The following is an 18496-nucleotide window of genomic DNA, read 5'->3' as shown; positions in this document are numbered from 1 at the left end:
TTGGAAGACTAATAATTGTTTTTAACAAAAGATGTTATATAATTTTTTACAAGTTTATGATTGCTTGAGATATGGTTTATATTGATTTTTTTACAGATTTGAAAGGTGATAAGACATCATTTTTATATCATGTAAGGAAAATAAAACTAAACCGGTCTTACTGGTCTAAGGTTTCATTTCAGGCCTTTATCCTTAAATTCTCATCTAACCATTTATTAAGTACAGATTTTAAAAATAACAAAATGGTTTATTCTCATGATTTTTCTACCAATAAAAATTAAAAAAATATATCATCTTCACAATCATATTCATACAGTATATATGTGTGGTGTGTGTGTGTGTGTGTGTGTGTGTGTGTGTGTGTGTTCAAGTTCAAAAATCCTTTATTCAATACAATACAGAACACAGTTTACATCAATCATTCCCAATGCACCACGTACGGCGCGTGCGGGAATACAGTTGGCCATTTTTATTTTATTTTATCCTAATTGTATTTTGACAGCAGTCTATACTCACTAAATATTTCATACCTTATTTTTATAATCATAAACATAGATAATTTATCATTTAAATGTTTTCTTTTTTCAATATACCACCTGAACCATAAATAAAGCAAATAACAACAAAGTAATAATTATAAGAAAAATACAACAATAACATTTAACTTTATATAAATAACTATATAAATTCATAACAACAACAATATAAATTATTAACAATAACAATATAACTTCATAACAATAACTATATAAATTACTAACAATAATAATATAAATTCATAACAATAACAATATAAATTAAAAACAATATAACAGCAAAACAGCAACAATACAACATGATAATAATAAGTTAATTTGTGTGTATAAATAAACATTACATATGAACAAATTCTAACAATTTCATTTTTACTTTGTTTTTTCTCAAAAATAATTCCCACAAAATATTATAAACTTGTTATAATTGGCCGGACCCATGTTATAAAATTGATGCCTGCTAACTTCTTTGACTAAAAACGGAACTGATATTGACATAAACTGACCTGATCTAGTAAATCTATTTTGCTGTCAAAGTTTTGTAAATATTTCTGAATGTACATAACCACTGAATATTTATATAACTGTTCAAATGGCAAAATATTTTTCTCAGCGAATATATAGCTTAATCTATCATTATGTTTGATATTATAGATAATTTGTAAGGCGTGCCTTTGATTCATTACAACTGGCTTTAAAATGGTTGGGTAGGTACCTCCAAAATGTACAATTCCATATCTCAATACACTCTCAAACCAAGAAATATAAATCTGCTTTAATTGATCTTCTTTTAAGTATCCTTTTAAATGATATAGTGCATAAGTTATTTTTCTCAATCTTTTTGATAAAATATTCACATGCTGTCTCCACTTTAAAAATTGATCAATGTAAATCCCCAGATATCTTACAAACTCAACTACCTCAATACTGGAACAAGAACAACCGTAAATACAATGATGCACGTGGCAAAACAGTTTGCAAACATTTGTAAGATTTTCCTTAGTCTCACAGTAGTCAAAAAACATTATACACTTTGATTTACTGGTATTTATCAATAATTTATTGCTAATTAGCCATTGAGATATTTTTTCTAGATCACTGTTTATTTTATTTTGCAGTGATTGCCTATTATAGGCAGAGCATACAAGTGCTGTGTCGTTCGCATAGGCAAACACAGGTGAGTGAAGGTCAATATTCAAAAGATCATTAATGTAAATCAAAAAAATAATTGGTCCTAATACCCCTCCTTGAGCTGTTCCGTACCGTAGCTCCAACACATCACTATAACATTTATTTATTTTCACAACCTGCCTTCTACCCCTGCAAAATGAATCCAACCATGCCAGTGCTGCACCCGCAATGCCATGTTTTCTAAATTTATATATTAAAATGTCTATGTCTAATACATCAAATGCTCTCTGGAAGTCCAGATAAACAGCTAATGTATACATACTTTTGTCTGTAGACAATAGACAATAGACAAACTTCTTTATTTACATATTCATTAAGAACAGTTATAATAGAGTCACATAATATTATTACATAAATATGGATGATGAATGTTTATACATTTTGTGTTTCAGTTAAAAAAAAAAAGTCAAGGTACATTTCGAAATCTCCATGTTTCATTGCAGGCGTTGAGGAACTCGTCCAGTGAATAAAATGGTTGATTTTACTAGGATGTCATGCAGTTTTCCTTGTAGGGCACTCCTCTTCAATCTTCTCATTGTTTGTTTCTGGGAGAGCGTTCCACAACTTCCGGCCGATATAAGATGGTTTTTCTCCATAAAATTGCTGTGCGATGTGGAGGCAGAAACGTAGTTGGCTGCATGGCGAGTGTGTTGTATGAATGGATATCTTTCCCTGTTTGAAGACCCAGGCTGTGCACATGTAGAATTACTTCTTGGATGTATAGAGCAGTGACGGTCATTATGCCGGAGGGTTTTGGAAGGCTTGTCTGCAGCTTTGTGGATTTTTTAAGGTCAGCGTGTGGATTCTAATGGCTTTTTTCTGCAGGACAAGCACCTTGTTGAGGTTTCCGACAGAGGATCCGCCGCCCATACAGCAATCCCATACCTCATATGGGTTTTCTACTAATGTATAGTAGGCTGTTTTGGCATTTTCTAGGTTTCCAATCCATTTTATGCGCCGAACAGCATAAATAACCTATGCTGATTTTTTTTTGCAAAGGCCATCCACATGCTCTGTCCAGCCGAGATTTCCATCCAGAAATGATTCCAAGGAATTTAACATGGTTTTCAATTTCTACGTCAGGTATTTTTGGAATGTAGTCTTTTCTTTTACTAAAGTTAATCTGTATGGTTTTTGATGGATTTACAGCCAGGTCATTTTTCCTGCAGTATGTCAGTGCTTTGCAGAGGGAGTTGCAGGCGGTTGTATGTACTCCTTCTGCAGTGTCATCCTTTATTAAGAGTGTTGTGTCATCAGCATACATTACACAGTTGGTATTGTGATCTTGGATGTATGCTGGGAAGTCATTGACAAATAAGACAAAAGATGACTGGGCCCAGGACTGATCCCTTGTGGCACTCCACGTGTGACTGGTTGTGGGTTTGACTGGTAGGTGTTTTTATGGCCAAGTGTAATGTTCTGTATTTCAACTACCTGTGTTCGCCCTGACAGATAGCTCATAAACCAGTTGTTTGCTATGCCAGTAATGCCAAGAGATTTAAGTTTTTCTGATATGAGGTCATGTCCTAAAACAGTCAAAAGCTTTGCTATAGTCAAGGAGGAGAGCAGAGATTGTACTTTCCTTTGTCTATTTGGTCAATTATGTATTCTACTAAGCTGATGATAGCTGATGCTGTTGATTTACCTTTAAGAAATCCATGTTGGCAGTTAGTAACTATGTTATGCTGCTCTTGGTAGGTCATAAGTCTATTGAGTACTACTTTTTCTATTATTTTTGAAAATGTTGAAAGAAGTGAAATAGGACGGTAATTTTGAACTTCAGTGGTTGGTCCTTTTTTATGTTTTTGGATACACTTTAGATTGTTTTAATGCAGTAGGAAATTGGCCAAGTCTAAAAGGATTTGTTTATTATGCTGACTAGTGGTATAAGCTCATCAACAATACTTTACAATTTTAGCTGAATATTCATCCATTCCACTGGATTGGTTTTGATTTAAGGGAATAGATGGCAGCTCTTACTTCTCTGAAATTTGTGGGGCCTAAGTTAAAAACAGTTTGGCAGTTGTCTACTAAGACTGGTCATTTTCATTTTTATCCAGATTTCCAACTGTTTTCTGGTTGCTAAGTTTCAGTGTCGTTTCAGCAACTTGAGAGAAGAAAATGTTAAAAATGTTCTGCAACTTCAGATGGGTTATTCACGACTTTGTCATTTTATTATAATACTGGATTGAGATGGGATTTTGTGTTGTCCTTTTCTTTCATGGTTAATGACTGTCCATATGGCCTTGGTTTTGTTTGCAGCTGACTCAATGAAGTGTGAGTTTGCATTTTGTCGTAGGGTTCTAAGTTTGTTGTCATATTTTTTTTTTCCTTTCCACCATAACTGCTTTATCTTGGATATTTCCTGTCATTTCATATTTGTAAAGTGCCTTTAAGAAAATATCCTTGAGGTATTTTGTTCTCATTGTCATAGCACAAAGTTTTTTGGTTTGTTTTCCTGTTGCTTTTCTTCTTGGGGCAAGCAATGTAAAGGGATAATTTCAAGACTTCCAGAAAAAATATCGTAAGCTGAGTCTGCATCAGGGGCAAGATTGATAGTATCCCATTTTTTGTTCATCAGAAGAGATTTCAAGTTATCTAGGTTGGTTGGACTGAATTGTCTTTTTTTGAAGGAAGTTTGCGGCAGAGTGTTTATTTCATAGCCGTTTATCTGACATATCTGAGCAGTATGATCAGAAAGTCCTGTTTGTAGAATGACTGTGTCAATGTTATACTCAGGTATGTTGGTGCATATACAGTCAATTGAGGTGGCTGTGTCATGAGTAATGCGGGTGGCAAGTAAGGGCAATCTTTTGATGTTGTGTGTGTGCAGTTCAGTTTCTAAGATTGTGTTGTCTATGGTTTTTTTCATCCTGTCTATGTTAATATCTCCGATCAGCACTAGGTGTTTATTGTGTGCTTGTGTGTAGTCTAGGATGTTTGACAGAACATTTATACTAGCCCTTGTATTTCTCTGGGTGACCGGTATACTCCCAGGATGTGTATGTTTCTGTCAATTGATTCTACCGACACCATAGCCGCTTCACAGCAGAACTCTTGACATAGGTGGGGTTATAGCGGTTTCTTTGGTGCTGTCTGCTAGAGTGTCCTCTGCATAAATAGCTACACCTCCCAGCTTATGGTTTTCTCTGCTAAAGTTTGCTATTAAAGAGTATCCTTCGAGTTTAGTACTCTCTAATTCTTTGCTTTTGAGGCCATGTTCGGTAAGCACCAAGATATTGGGATTTTTATTGCTTAGAAGGTGGTTTAGCCTATCAATCTTTTTATCAAGTCCACAAATGTTTTGATGCATTATAATTAGATTTTTTCTGGGGCTTTTTTTGAGGTTTGAGTTTATGAAGTATCTGGTTTTGAATTTGGTCTGCTTCTGGTAGGTGTGGACTAAAAAATGTTCATGTGGTTCTGGCTGAGATTCCGGTACAATTATGGGAGTTGAAGTTTGAGTGGCTTCACTTTGTGAAATTCTATTAGTGTTGTAGGTAGTTGGGATTGCTGGATGTTGGATTTTTCAGCAGCTTTTGCCACTTGAAGGGAGAGACTAAACTGATTAGTCTTTATAGTCCGTTTTTTGTCATTTCTGTTGTTACTGAAAGGTTTTGTTTTTGTCCGTGGTGTAGTCAATGTATGCTTCAGTTTTTTACTGAAGGTTTGAGACACTATTGTAGTTAGGCTTGCATCTGTCTGGTTAAGGCAATAGTCCGTTTTTTGTCCTTGCAGGTATAAACTGTTTTTGGTTGCACTGGACTCCTGAGGTTGGGGATGGATTTTTTTTCTGTCCGTGATGTAGTCAATGTATTGTTCAGTTTTTTTCTGCAGGTTTGGCTGACTCCTGGCGTTTGTAGTTAGGCTTGCATCTGTCATGGTTAAGGCAATAGTGGGCTTTGCCTTTGTTGTCCTTGCAGGTATAAACAGTTTTTGGTTGCAGGTTTGACTGACTCCTGAGGTTGGGGATGGATTTTTTTCTGTTGGTGATGTAGTCAGGGTTATTGTTCAGTTTTTTTCTGCAGGTTTGGCTGACTCCTGGCGTTGTAGTTGGGCTGACATGTGTTATAGGTAAGTCAATAGAGGAAGCTGCATTTGTTGTCTTTGTAGATAAAGTAAGTAATTTGCTACAGGTTTGACTGACTCCTGCGAGAGTGTCATTTATTTTTTGGCAAAATGCACTTGAAGCCATGGTCTTAATAGATAGCTCCATTTGGTCAAGCTTTGAGTTCATTTTTGATATTTCCAATAGTACAGCGGTTTGATTAGTCTCATATATTTGGGCATCCCCCATAGGAGAAGTCTGTGAAATATGAGCTCTTGCATACTACAGCTGTTATTTCTGTGTTTTGAATTTTTTCTTGCAGTATGGAGTTGCTTTTTTCTAGTTCTACTATTTGTTTTGCCATTAGTTATCAATCATTTGACCCAGTTTAAGGTCGTTATCCTCAGATGAATTCTGGATTTCTAAGCGCAGTTTCTTCTCGTTTTCAAGTTGGGCTTGAATATCTGAATTTAACTGTAGAAGATTTTCAATTTTTGTCAAATATTTGCTTTCAATGTTTTCCATCTCTTCCAATTTCCCCTCCATACTGATAAGTTTGTTTTGGAGTGCTAGTTTCTCTGATTTTAGCAATTCATTCTCAGCTACTAATGCTGATCTATTTTGGCAGCCATTTGGAGGTCGTCCTCTCGACTGTTAGAGCCTTCTATTAGGTTGTTTTCAATAAGACTCATTTCTAGTTCCAGTAGGGTGTCTGGATATAGATATAGGATGTAGATGCCACTATACTATTGACGTGCTTTTCTATTGCTAAATCCGTACCTCTACCCGGCAAAAACCCAAATTGATTACTGGAGAACAAAGATCTATTGTGGAAATAATTTAGTAACTACTTTTTAATTATACTCTCAAAAATCTTCGCCACAGTGCTTATAACAGATACAGGGCGGTACGAAGAAAAAAGTGATTGATCACCTGTCTTATAAATCGGCACAACTGATGCTGTTTTAAACTCTATAGGAACTATTCCCTGATCCCTGACAAATATACTGTGGAGTAATGGCGCAAAGAGATTTACATTTTGTTTTATTGTACCAATGCCGATTCCATCAACGCCACAACTAGGCTTATTTTTTATTTGTTCAATGGCTTTTAATATAATTCATCATATGTACATTCGAAATTAACAAACAGGTCCTCAAAAGTATAATCATTGTTCTCTTTAAACATGTCACATCCAAAAGCGTCATGCTTCAGAGATGAAATAATAGTTGTAAAATATGAGTTAAATGCGTCAGCAACAATTTTTTCATTATCTACCACCTTTACCAAACTATCATTAATTTGTATACTGTCTAAGGAATTTTTCTTTCTTTTAATAATTTTTTTAATAATATTCCAGTACTTTTTTGAATCGCCTTGACACTGATCTATTAATGAAGAAAAATAATTTAACTTTTCCTTTTTAATTTGCTTTGTTACATTTTTTGCATACCTCTTATACTCTGACCTTAAAACCAAATTACTTCTATCGTTATTGTACATAACAAACAATTTATTCTTTCTGTTTATTAAACAAATAAGGCGATCTGAAATCCACTCCTTTCTTTTTCTACTCTTACTATTAAGTTTTTTCAAAAAAAAACAAGCATTATTATAACAATTATTATATATTGTATAAAAATTTTGTACACACTTATTTACATTAATTTCATTGTACACCGGATTCCAGTCAGCTAAATTTAATTGCCTACAAAAAAGCTTCTGATCCAGAGCCTTAACAAATTTTAATTTATTTAACGTATTACTACACACAAACAAAGTAAGACTGAGAGCAAAGTGATCGGTTATTTCCAATTTGACAACATTACTTTTATAGTTTAAATTTTTTTAATTTCTTAACAGCAAATGGTCAATACATGTTTCAGTATTATTAAAAACCCTAGTTGGTTCATTCACTAAGCTTTGAAATCCATATGATGAAATTAAGTTTAAATAATCTGTGGCTGAACCCCCCTCTTTCATTAAACATATATTCATATCTCCTATAATTATAGTAGGGTCGTTTGTTGTCTGTAATACATTTATAAAATCATTTTTAAATTCCTTAAATGTATATTTACAATTTCGATAAACCCCAAAAAGTGTTATACTTAAAGAATTATTGTTGATGGTAACGTTAAAATCAATATGAACTATTTCTGCAGTAGAACAAGAGATGAGCCGGTGCGAGTATTGGAGGTCAGAGTCCACGTAGATAACGACACCACCTGATTGATTCTCTGTCCTTGGCTGTAGTATCATGTCGTATCCCGGTATCTGGTATTTGTCTTCTTCCCCGCTCTTGATCCACACCTCCGTTAATACTATTATATTGTAAGTTGATGAAAGTTCGTTAAGATATATGCACAGTTCATCAAAGTGTCTCCGCAGACTTCGAATATTTAAATTAAAAATGTTAAATTTTCCTCCCAAGGTGTTGACCAATATTATTATTATTTGATGGAAAAAAATACAAACAACCAATTTGGTCAAGTGAAGTAACGTGCACTCTTCTGTCATCCTCTGTCTGTTTCGCAAAAACCTTTCCTTCAACAGTCCAAACAAACTTCCATCCATGATCCCTTAGTTTTTTCGCCTGGTAGAGTAGTTCTTTGTTGAAAGGTGTCAGATGGGCATTCACATATACGTTAGTATCCGGTACGTTCGCAACAAATTCAGTCGATTTAATTTGCAGTTTCTTGCACTTTGCCAATAGATTGTCACGCACCTGCCTGTTTACAAACTGCACAATAATAGGTCTAGGACCCTTTTCACGCCTAGTTGGTATACGATGCACAGCCTGCACATCAGTGTCCGGGTTAATGTTGACACTAGCTACCTCTGCAAGTTTGTTAATTACAATATTCAGTTTCTCGTTAGATGCTTCTGGTATTCCCTCAATTTGAACGTTTTTATTCCTGTTGTACTGTTCTAGATTTTCCATCTGAATTTTATAAGAAGCTAGGTCCTTTTTTAATTGTTGGTTTTCCCTCTGTAATTCAGTGCAAATTTCGTGTAAGTCCTTCATTTGAGTGTTAACAGCTTTTTGAGTTGCTTCATACTCATCTATTTTGCCAGAAAAATAATCTAAGGATTTTTGAACTTCTTCTAACTGTTTATTAAACTGTTTCCCATACTCAGCAAACTGTTGCTTAATAGTGTTTTCCATTTTATTCAGAAACTCTTCATGCAGTTTACTAATCTGTTCCCTACTTATATTATCCTTACCAGTATCCTTGGTTACTTTCGCCTTGCCAGTACAACTCTTGCACTTCCACGAATCCCGCCTAGACTGTCCCATACGATTCCAGGTACTTTCCAAAATATCAGCACAAATAAAATGTAAATTAGAATCACACTGGGTACACTTAGCGTATTCATTAGGTAACGGTAGCGGATTGGCACAAATCGAACACTCACTCATGCTGGATATAGGTTAGGAACACGGAGCAACTGGTAAATACGACCGTACCGCTAGACTGCCACACGCCAAATGTGTGCGCGTGTGTGTGCGTGTGTGTGTGTGTGAGTTTTGATGTAATTGTGTTGAAGTACAATATTTCTTGCAGTGACAATTCTCAAAGTATGCCTTAATCTTATACACCTTATGAGAGATAAGAGTTAAGATTGATTATACTAGTATTTCAAATGCTCTAAACTGACTTTACCACATCAATAAACAAACGCTGTACAGAGTCCATGCCAATACTTAGCAAAGTACAGAGGCAACCTGAACTGTTCTGTGGGCTGTACATTTCCTACATTCTACATTAATTGTATATTGATGTACTGTGATCTACTTTTATGAATAATTAATTACGTTAATCTGAAAATGTTGTATTCTAAAATGTACTTCTCAGATTAGTTTGGACTAGTTAAACAACTGCAATGATTCATAAAACATAGGCCAATACCATGTTCATATTTAAATAATTCACATAATATAAACATTGGCAAAAATCTGTTTCTTTCTTAACTTTTGAAAATGCATGACTTTGCTCAGAGTACTTTAGAACCATATATATGTACATGCTGTGCAAAAATCAGATTTTTATATCATGTCCCACTAGAGATATAGAGCTTTAAACTTTCAAAAATTTATACAAAATTAAGGAAACATGTTTCAAGGCTAAAACTTTATTTTATATTAGTAAGCTATGCTACCTAACTGAACAAAAAGTCAATTTTCAATACCTAACTTTGGGGACAATTTTGGGAGTTAAAATTTGCTTTTAAAACTATGAAGAAGATAACAAAGTATTGTAGAAGAGATCTTTCTGAAAAGAATGGTGTTGGTTTGGAAGCTCTAGAATAATCCAATCCAGTGATAATCAATTTAACGCTAATGTCTACAAAGCCAAAAATCGCAAGATTCTTGTAAACAAAAATGGCCGCCATGCATAAATGGTGAAAGATAAAATATTTAAAAATCATTTTTTAACATTTTAAGAGTATGGTAAAAACATATAAAAAATGAAAATATTTAAAAATAGTCAAGCAACTAATTTAACTTGTATTGGACTACTGCATATGGTGAAGCAATTGTATGAATCTGCTAATTTTTAGGGCTTTCAATTTTTTTCTAAAAACTAAATATGCAAGTTGTGTAATTTTTTTATATTTTTAATACATTTGTCTCTTTATATACGGATGGGTTACAATTAACTGATACATATTTGTTCTCTTGTTCTGTTCTAATTGGCCTTACATACATAAAGTATGTAGCCTACTTATTATTCACTAACAATGTATACTTGCGAAACTCCTAAACAATGTGTAGCACAAGTCAGGCAAATTAGTACTTTTTAAAACTTACCAGGCATTTACAAGTCGATCTTTTTGCGCAGCACTTATAACATAGTTATCCCCTGACAAGGAAGTCAAGAAGGCCAATCTGATAACAGGTGTCGCATGACCTGTGAATGTCCTGATAACCGTCCTCTTCTCCACACTCCACCACTTGATGCTCCGAGAAGCTGTTATCAGCATTTCTCCGTCCGGCGATACTGCCATTGCTGAGCAGGCTTCTCCGTTCCTCCACTTTCTGCAAGTTGTAAAATTGTCCATAAGTCTGATAAACACTGCAAGTAAGCCTAAATAGAACATTCTTAACGGCCCCAAATACAAGAGCCTGAATTACGATTAAAACTTACCTCCTGACAGTCTTGTTTTTGACGTCCCAATGTACAAAGTTGTCTGTAGAACATGTAAAGAGGTCAGCACCACTCTCCCACGCGAGGCACTGTACGGCAGACTTGTGTCCATCGTTCAGACTGCTCACGATGCCACCTTCCGCGACACTGTACACCACCACCGCACCGGCCTGCGTGCCTAGTACCAGCAACGGCAATCCCCCTTCACCATCTGACTTTCTCTTCTTCTTTGGGTGCGTAGCAACCTTCAAATAAACAGGCAATCTTAGTTTACATTCATATGGAGCAAGAGAACAAATACTTATCAATTAATTGACTCATTCAATTACACAGCATGTGACAGTAAGTTCCATCATCGCTCACACTATGTCTCTATGCCTCCTAAGAATCAGAGCCTACATGGATGACACAATAAAGTTTAAACACAAGGCTCGCCAATGTTATTAGCTTAAAACAAAACTGATTGTCCTTGTAAAACAATTAGTGGTGAACACAAAAAGAATAGACCAAATAAAGTAAATATGTTAATATATATTGCATTAAATGGTCCAGCACAGATGACTCGAATATTTATAAATATTAAGTATGATGATTTAGTAGTTTAGAACTTTTGCTTGGTTTTTGTGTTCTGATAGGGACCATTTTCTTTTGGCTGAATAGGTTTTAATTAATTACATTATCTCTTGAACACCACAACTTTAGTCTAATTTATGAATCAACTGTCATGTAAAGAAACACATGATTCAATCAATTAAACGATCAAAAAGAATTATTTGATCATTAGTAACTTAAGTTGAGCACAACCAACAAAATAGATGCCTGTCAACTCCACTAAAAACCTGTTGTCGTAAACTGCAGTAAACATTTGACAAATTTCTTAATTCGTTTTAAATCTTCTCCCTGTATACAAAGTATATGAAGGAGAAACAGTATTGTTTGTTCTTAATGTAATGTTAAAAATATGTGATAATCTTTTATGGTGCATTGATTAGGTGTGGACACACAGAAAGCAATGCAAGTTTTTACCAATAATTTTACAATAGATATTGTTAGAAGAATTGTTTAATATTCTTCAAAGTATGTCCTTGAGCATCTACACACTTTTTCCAGTGGCTCTGCCATGCACGGTGAGGTTTCACAAAAATCTCGGTAAGTGTCCTTGCCAGAGCTACTTGGGCAGCTTCAATCGAACAAAGACTAAATCTTTTCAGAGCTGTCTTGATCTTCAGTAAGTGAAAAAAGCCATATCCAGACTGTAGGGGAAATGTGGCGGGGCATTGCCAAGTTATGCTTCATCAGGTATTCATGGACGTGCAAAACATTATGGCTGATGGCAACAGCTCCCAGGTCAGCAGACAATCTCATTGTCTCAAATTACCCTTTTCACAGTTTTTTCCAGGAAAAAACTCTCTATGGACCACACATTTGGCTTTAAATAACACAATTAATAACATTTTCATTTTAAACTTGCTTCTTCTTGATATTTTAGTTTTGAGGATAGTAAGGTGTGCTATTCACGGCTATAATATTTTATATCTGTATCGTACTCAAAACACCATGTTACATCTCAGAAAATAATAATGTGTAAGCAACTTAATTCAGTTCAATTCACATGTTTGAAAAGTTCAGTTGTGGCAGTCACGGTCAAAATCTTGGTAACCAGCTAGGCACACACAATGCCTATATTACATAAATAATATGCCTATATTACATAAATAATATGCCTATGTATAAATAATATGTATATTTATGTACATATTTTTTTGGGAAGATTGAAATTTTCAACAATCGTCTGGAAACTTAACCATTGCTACAAATATAAAATACTGCACACAAGGATCAAATTTTCATTGGTTTCGGAACTCATTAGAAAGTACTAATTTCTCTATTTGGTTGTATTTAAATATTCAGCTAAAGTACACATTGTATTTTTTAAAATAACACTTTTTGTTTTAAAAAAATAGGGTAATGCATGATTTTTTTTTATATTTAGGTTTTAGATGTAGAGTAAAACGAGGTATAAAACAATGATTTTTGTTATACACCATTATATTTTTACTTTATAATTTAATTCTTGAAACAAATATTTTATTTTGTTTTTAAACCAAAATCACAAGTTTAATGTATATGTTAAAGCTTTTAATGCATTAAATCATATTTTGTTTTATTAAATATGCCTCTTATTTCTTTTGTTTTGTAATATTATTTCTACTCCAATAAACTGTAAAATTTATATAGATCACTATTATTAGTGATATCTAGGCCTAGATCAGGTGAAGGAGGCAAATCGGTCTTTTCATCACTGGATGTTAAATCGTAGTCTAGTATATCACTAATGTCATTAATTTGTAATCCACTTGTACTTGCATCCATCAGAAACATCAAAACTAAAGGAATAAGTCACACATTGTTTCAACATTATAATCTAGCAACTCATGAAAATGAGGCTTGAAACTGATTACATTCTTTAGTTGCACTTTACCCCCATATTTACAATAGATTTCCTTTTTAACAAAGCAATAAATGTACTTAAAAACCGCTAGAATATTGTTTTAAATAGTTCAAACTACTCCCAAGAGGTAGCAGCACATTAGAAAGAAAATAGAACCCACCGAACTAATCTCATACGTCAGGAAAATGAGACCAGTACACCAGGCGTGCAGTGCCTGTGATTCCTGTACTAGCGGAACTACAACACATCTATGTCGTTTAGAAAGGGTTAAATGATTTAAATCATTGAGAAACTTACAAATACAATATAGAGTAAGTCCGTGTAAGTTTACACAATCAGTTGATGGGTTTAGAAGAGATTTGAGTGGATTAAAACAAAACATCCTAATCGAACAATGAATCTATCTTGCTTCATGACAAAGCCACTAAACAGGGATGCACAAGCACAGAGACCCTAATGCTCCAAACTGCTGGGACAGACCTTCCAGAGAGTTCCCCTTACCTAACCAGATGTATCGGAATGCTCTGATCAGACTGTGAGGTACGTGCTGTAATTTGTAAGTTGTGAAACAACAAAATTATTGGATCTTAAATATTTTGTTTGCTTAAAGATAATGCAAGAATATAATCACCCCATCAAGAGAACACAACTACAAAGTAAATAGGTATATGGAAGTTCAAGTCACCGCAACGTGTTTTTTATATTGTAGTCGTGGACTATGGAAAATCAAAGTAAGGCTCCTCATACACATTGGACCATTTGGTTTGAACAGTGAGAATTTTCTGACTGATTGTCACTTATACGGGGAAATCATTCAAACAAATAGTTGATCGGAGAACTGATGGAATTTCCGCCCGCCAATGTGGCCAATGAAGAAAACTGATGTGCACAGGAGAAAGGGCGGCAAGCCATATGCTGGTCGGCAACAATATTAAGATGAATTTATACTGGCAAGTAAAGTTGTGAGAGTATTTCTGCAACTACTGTCACATAATATGACCAAGGATAAGCAATTTTACTTGTGAAAACTGTAGCAAGTACCTGCTACAGCTGTATTGCCGTATGAAGTCTGGTCACACTAAGCGGTGATATCACGGCAATGTTTATCATTTAAATTTTAACATACAACACTGCTCTTGAAAACAATTGTCCAACACTGTTTACGTTTTTGCTCGTGAGAGTTCTTGCATTCGTTTAGACTCATGATTTTTACTGACGAACACAATTAACTTGTGCAATTTCTAGAAGCTAGTTCAGTCGGAGTTTGCATGTGAATGTGATACCAAAATATAACAACACTTTTTTGTTTTAATCTGTGTAATCTGACCAAATCACAATCTGGACCAGTGAGAAATGGGTGTGTTTATACACACATTGCTTCTTATGAAGCAATAGTTCATAGATCAACTGAGACTATTGAACGCCTGACTTTAATCGTCCAATGGATCATTATGTGTATAAGGGGCTTGACAGAACACTAGGATAGAACTGACCAAGACTGATTAAAGGGCGTCAGAAGATCTTTGTACATAGTTTTACAGGCTACAACCTGTAAAATACAAATGTTTCGAAATCAATCAAATCCTGATTCAAGGAGCTGTTAAATTATTTCTTGATTTCCCGATGCTATATGGAGATTTCCAGTTTATTCCCAGTGTGTTGAATTCTCGGTAGATGGCCACCCTCAAATTCCTTAAAAAGTGAAAAGAAAGAACTCAATTAAGTCTTAGAAAACCCGGAAAACTTAAAACAAAAACATTGTAAATAGAACTATTGTGAGAAAGCCTCTTTGAATGGGCTGACAGTAATGCAATTGCTCATCAACACAGAGCAGCATCAGAGTGGCAACAAATGAAAAACATCGCTTGAGATAATACAATCAGTAATTCAATGTTATCTGTTTGATCATAAATCTTTGTGAGTTCAACATATTACATACTCACCTTATATACAAAAAACAAAATGACAATGGCCAACACAGTAGACAATAGACAATAGACAGTTTCTTTATTCATGTACATAGTATTGTTCATGAATGTATGTTCATGTAGTATGTTCAGTAACACAATATTGTGTAATAACAATGTTATGTTCCATGACAAACTAAAAACTGAATATTTTCCCTCTTAATCCTCACACAATCAAAATAACTCAATATCTCAAATGACAGCCAAAGCTATATTATATATAGTTCACTTTCAGCAAGTAAAAAAAAAAAAAAAACACCATTGTTGTAAAAATATACAACAAACACAATATATCTAAAGAAAATAGCCACAGTCTTTCCCCTAACACTTTGTACCCTGGGCCCTTAATACATGTTTCGGCGTGGCTCCCTGGGGGTTTTATGATGCTTTTAAAAAATTCTATGTTATTACAGTAATTATGTTATAAACTCATACTATATATCTTTTTAAAGATAGAGATACATACTTTTGTTAAATGTATATACAAATATAAAGTTTATTTTCAAAATAAAATTATTACATAATATCGAATGTTATGTAAAAAATACAAAAAAAGTTTTGGTATCAATTTACAATACCGTGACCATGGAAAGGTATGTTCATTTTTTTTCTCTGATAACTACAATTTTTCCTGATAACAATAGTGAAGAAAAAATTTGTCAGCAACGAAAATCAAAGGAGTTACGATTTTTTGAAATTCTCTGAAAGCCCTGTTTTTGACAGCACCTCTGGCAACACTATCCATATTTGACAGTTTGGTATTACTCCGCGGCTCTCTAAATTAAAGCAGGGACGCCATTTTGAACTATTTTGTTCCTCCGTGTCTATTCTTAACCTCCTTATTGGACAGTTTCGTATAACTCCGCGGCTCTCTCAAATAAAGAAGGGACGCCATTTTGAACTATTTTGTTCCTCCGTGTCTATTCTTAACCTCCTAGTTCAGTAGTGGTAATGGCACACCTTTGTGTTCGATGTTCGTTATCTTACGTGGAAGCAATTCGTAAAGACGAGTATGGAGTTTTGCAATTTTATGTAAACCACGGGGCTTATAACCGGACTAGGCGTTGTGGTAATAGGAAGTGTGGCAACGAACTCGTTATAAACGAATTTGGGGACTTCAGTTTTCGGTGTGGAAAGTACTACAATAAACATTAAGGTAAGTGATAAGTTACTGAAATGATAGTGACTAGTACGTTAATCCTGTCAACGATGCCTGCCCGCTGCGCAGTGCTGCACACTGCTTGCTCTTTTAGAAAAAAAATTAACTCGAGCTTGCAAAAGTCGAATCCCAGATCACGTGATGCCCCTGCTCCTTAACGCAATAATGCCCGAAAGGCATCAATATAATACAATAATATTCTTTCCCCCCAGTTTATATGCACCTGTGATAATAATACTAGGCTATAAATGCCCAATCCATGAAAAAAAGTCCATTTTCCACGGTCACGGTATTGTAAATAAATACCAAAGTTTTTGCTAGCTTGTTAGTTCAGGTAATTCGCCTTAGAGTGGTAATTTTTAAAGCACATAATCTGAATCCAAAAATAACATGACTGAGCTAAATAATACAATTAAATAACACGACCCGAGCTATACTCGGGTGCCGGTAGCAGGTGCTGCCAACACGGCTCGACCTATACTCGGGCTCAGGGTACAAAGTGTTAAAATTAATTGGGTAGAGTACGATAAGCGGACCTGGTTTTTATATCGATAACATATAAATAATTAGCATATTTCGTATTTTCTGTTATACATGTTTGTTTCATTGTTATCATTTCGTTATTATATATGACTTCCCTATTTCTAGCTCTAGTTGCTTGTTTGATCATTAGAGCACCTTTATTATTTATGTAGTTGTCACTATGTGCATTATATTAATTTCAAATATGATTGTTATTATGAATATGGAAATGTTGATATGTTAGATAGACTCGTATTCAATATACAAATATTAAGTATCGATGATTATACTAATTGGTTTAAAAACTGGATCCACTTATTGTACTCTACCCGATTAACCATGTAGCAAAATATGACCAACCAGGAAAACTATTTCAATAACAAGATGCACAGTACAAAACAAGAGCAAATATTGAAAACCCTTATTCCCTCATGATATGCCACTCCTCCCTAGCTTGCTATTTCCCCTCAGAAACCTAAATTACACCCAGAATGGACTATCTAGGATATATCCTACATTATCCATTATATTTTATGATGAAGCCTAGCTTATTGTTTGTAACTACAGTTACATATTTATTGCACACAAATAAATTATAAAACTATAACATACAAATAACACGAAAAAAATAGGCCTACATAGAAAGTTGTTGTAGATAGAAATTTTTGTCTTAGTTACCTAGGCTATATAGCTTCACTTAGAAATTAGATACACATTACCGAAATAGCCTGGTAACATATCCTAAATAATTGAGTAATTAAATATTTTAACAAAGGTTACAATTAATATAACAAATAAAATCTTACATTAAGAGATGATATCCATGTCAAGCAAGTGTAAGGTGAAGTAAGATGTAAATTCGGTGTATACTCTTGCTTTAAATTTCCCGTTCCAGTTTCCCATATTTTCAATTTACTATCACTCCCACAATGAGCATAAAAATGTCCACAAGTCGAAAAAGATGAGTATTCTAAGACCATAATTTGTTAAAATCAGGGAATGTTAAAAAACAAGCAATTTGCAAAATTAAGTTTATCAACACTAACTAAAAGTTAAACACAACTATTTGTGGTTATGTATAGTTTCCCACATGCTCGTTTTCAACATGGATGGAAGCAGTTGCAGTTCCGAACCGGGCCACCACGAAGAAAAACTATTGGTATCTACTACCAAACTTAAAAATTAAGGTAACATGGATTCTTTTGTACTATACAAAAACCTGATGATTCTTGGTTATTTGTTTTATTATATTTGATTTATTTCATAATATAGTTATGAAATTATACTTATACTTTATGAAAGTGTCGAATTTGTATTGGAGTATCGAAAGTAATAAGACTTTATATCTTTTAAATTCATATCGTTTCGAAAAAAATGGTTTCTGTAATTCTTCACTACTACGCATTATTTTGTTGCCCTAAAAATTAGATACAAAGAATTAAGATGCCTATATTTAAGATCTGTTAGAAGT

The 18496-nt window shown here is 34.2% G+C and overlaps 1 protein-coding gene across 3 annotated transcripts in view; it reads right to left on the bottom strand.

Moving 5' to 3' along the window:
- The window catches only part of LOC124364103 (WD repeat-containing protein 43), a 46212-nt gene extending 28066 nt beyond the window's left edge, over nucleotides 1-18146 (bottom strand). For 2 of the 3 annotated variants that reach the window (XM_046819293.1, XM_046819292.1), the window contains exons 1-3: nucleotides 17832-18146; nucleotides 10926-11170; nucleotides 10589-10816 (exon numbers count right to left, since the gene is read on the bottom strand). In XM_046819293.1, coding sequence (XP_046675249.1) covers nucleotides 10589-10816; nucleotides 10926-11170; nucleotides 17832-18005 — 647 coding nt within the window. In that variant the 5' untranslated portion in view covers nucleotides 18006-18146. The remainder of the gene's footprint in view (nucleotides 1-10588; nucleotides 10817-10925; nucleotides 11171-17831) is intronic. The other variant, XM_046819291.1, reaches the window with a different exon arrangement.
- Between the last annotated feature and the right edge of the window lie 350 nt (nucleotides 18147-18496).

This window comes from Homalodisca vitripennis, chromosome 6 (assembly GCF_021130785.1).
Source record: "Homalodisca vitripennis isolate AUS2020 chromosome 6, UT_GWSS_2.1, whole genome shotgun sequence".
Taxonomy (NCBI): Eukaryota; Metazoa; Arthropoda; class Insecta; order Hemiptera; family Cicadellidae; genus Homalodisca; species Homalodisca vitripennis.
The sequence above is the reverse complement of the archived record's forward strand: the minus strand, read 5'-3'. Positions and strand labels throughout refer to the sequence as shown.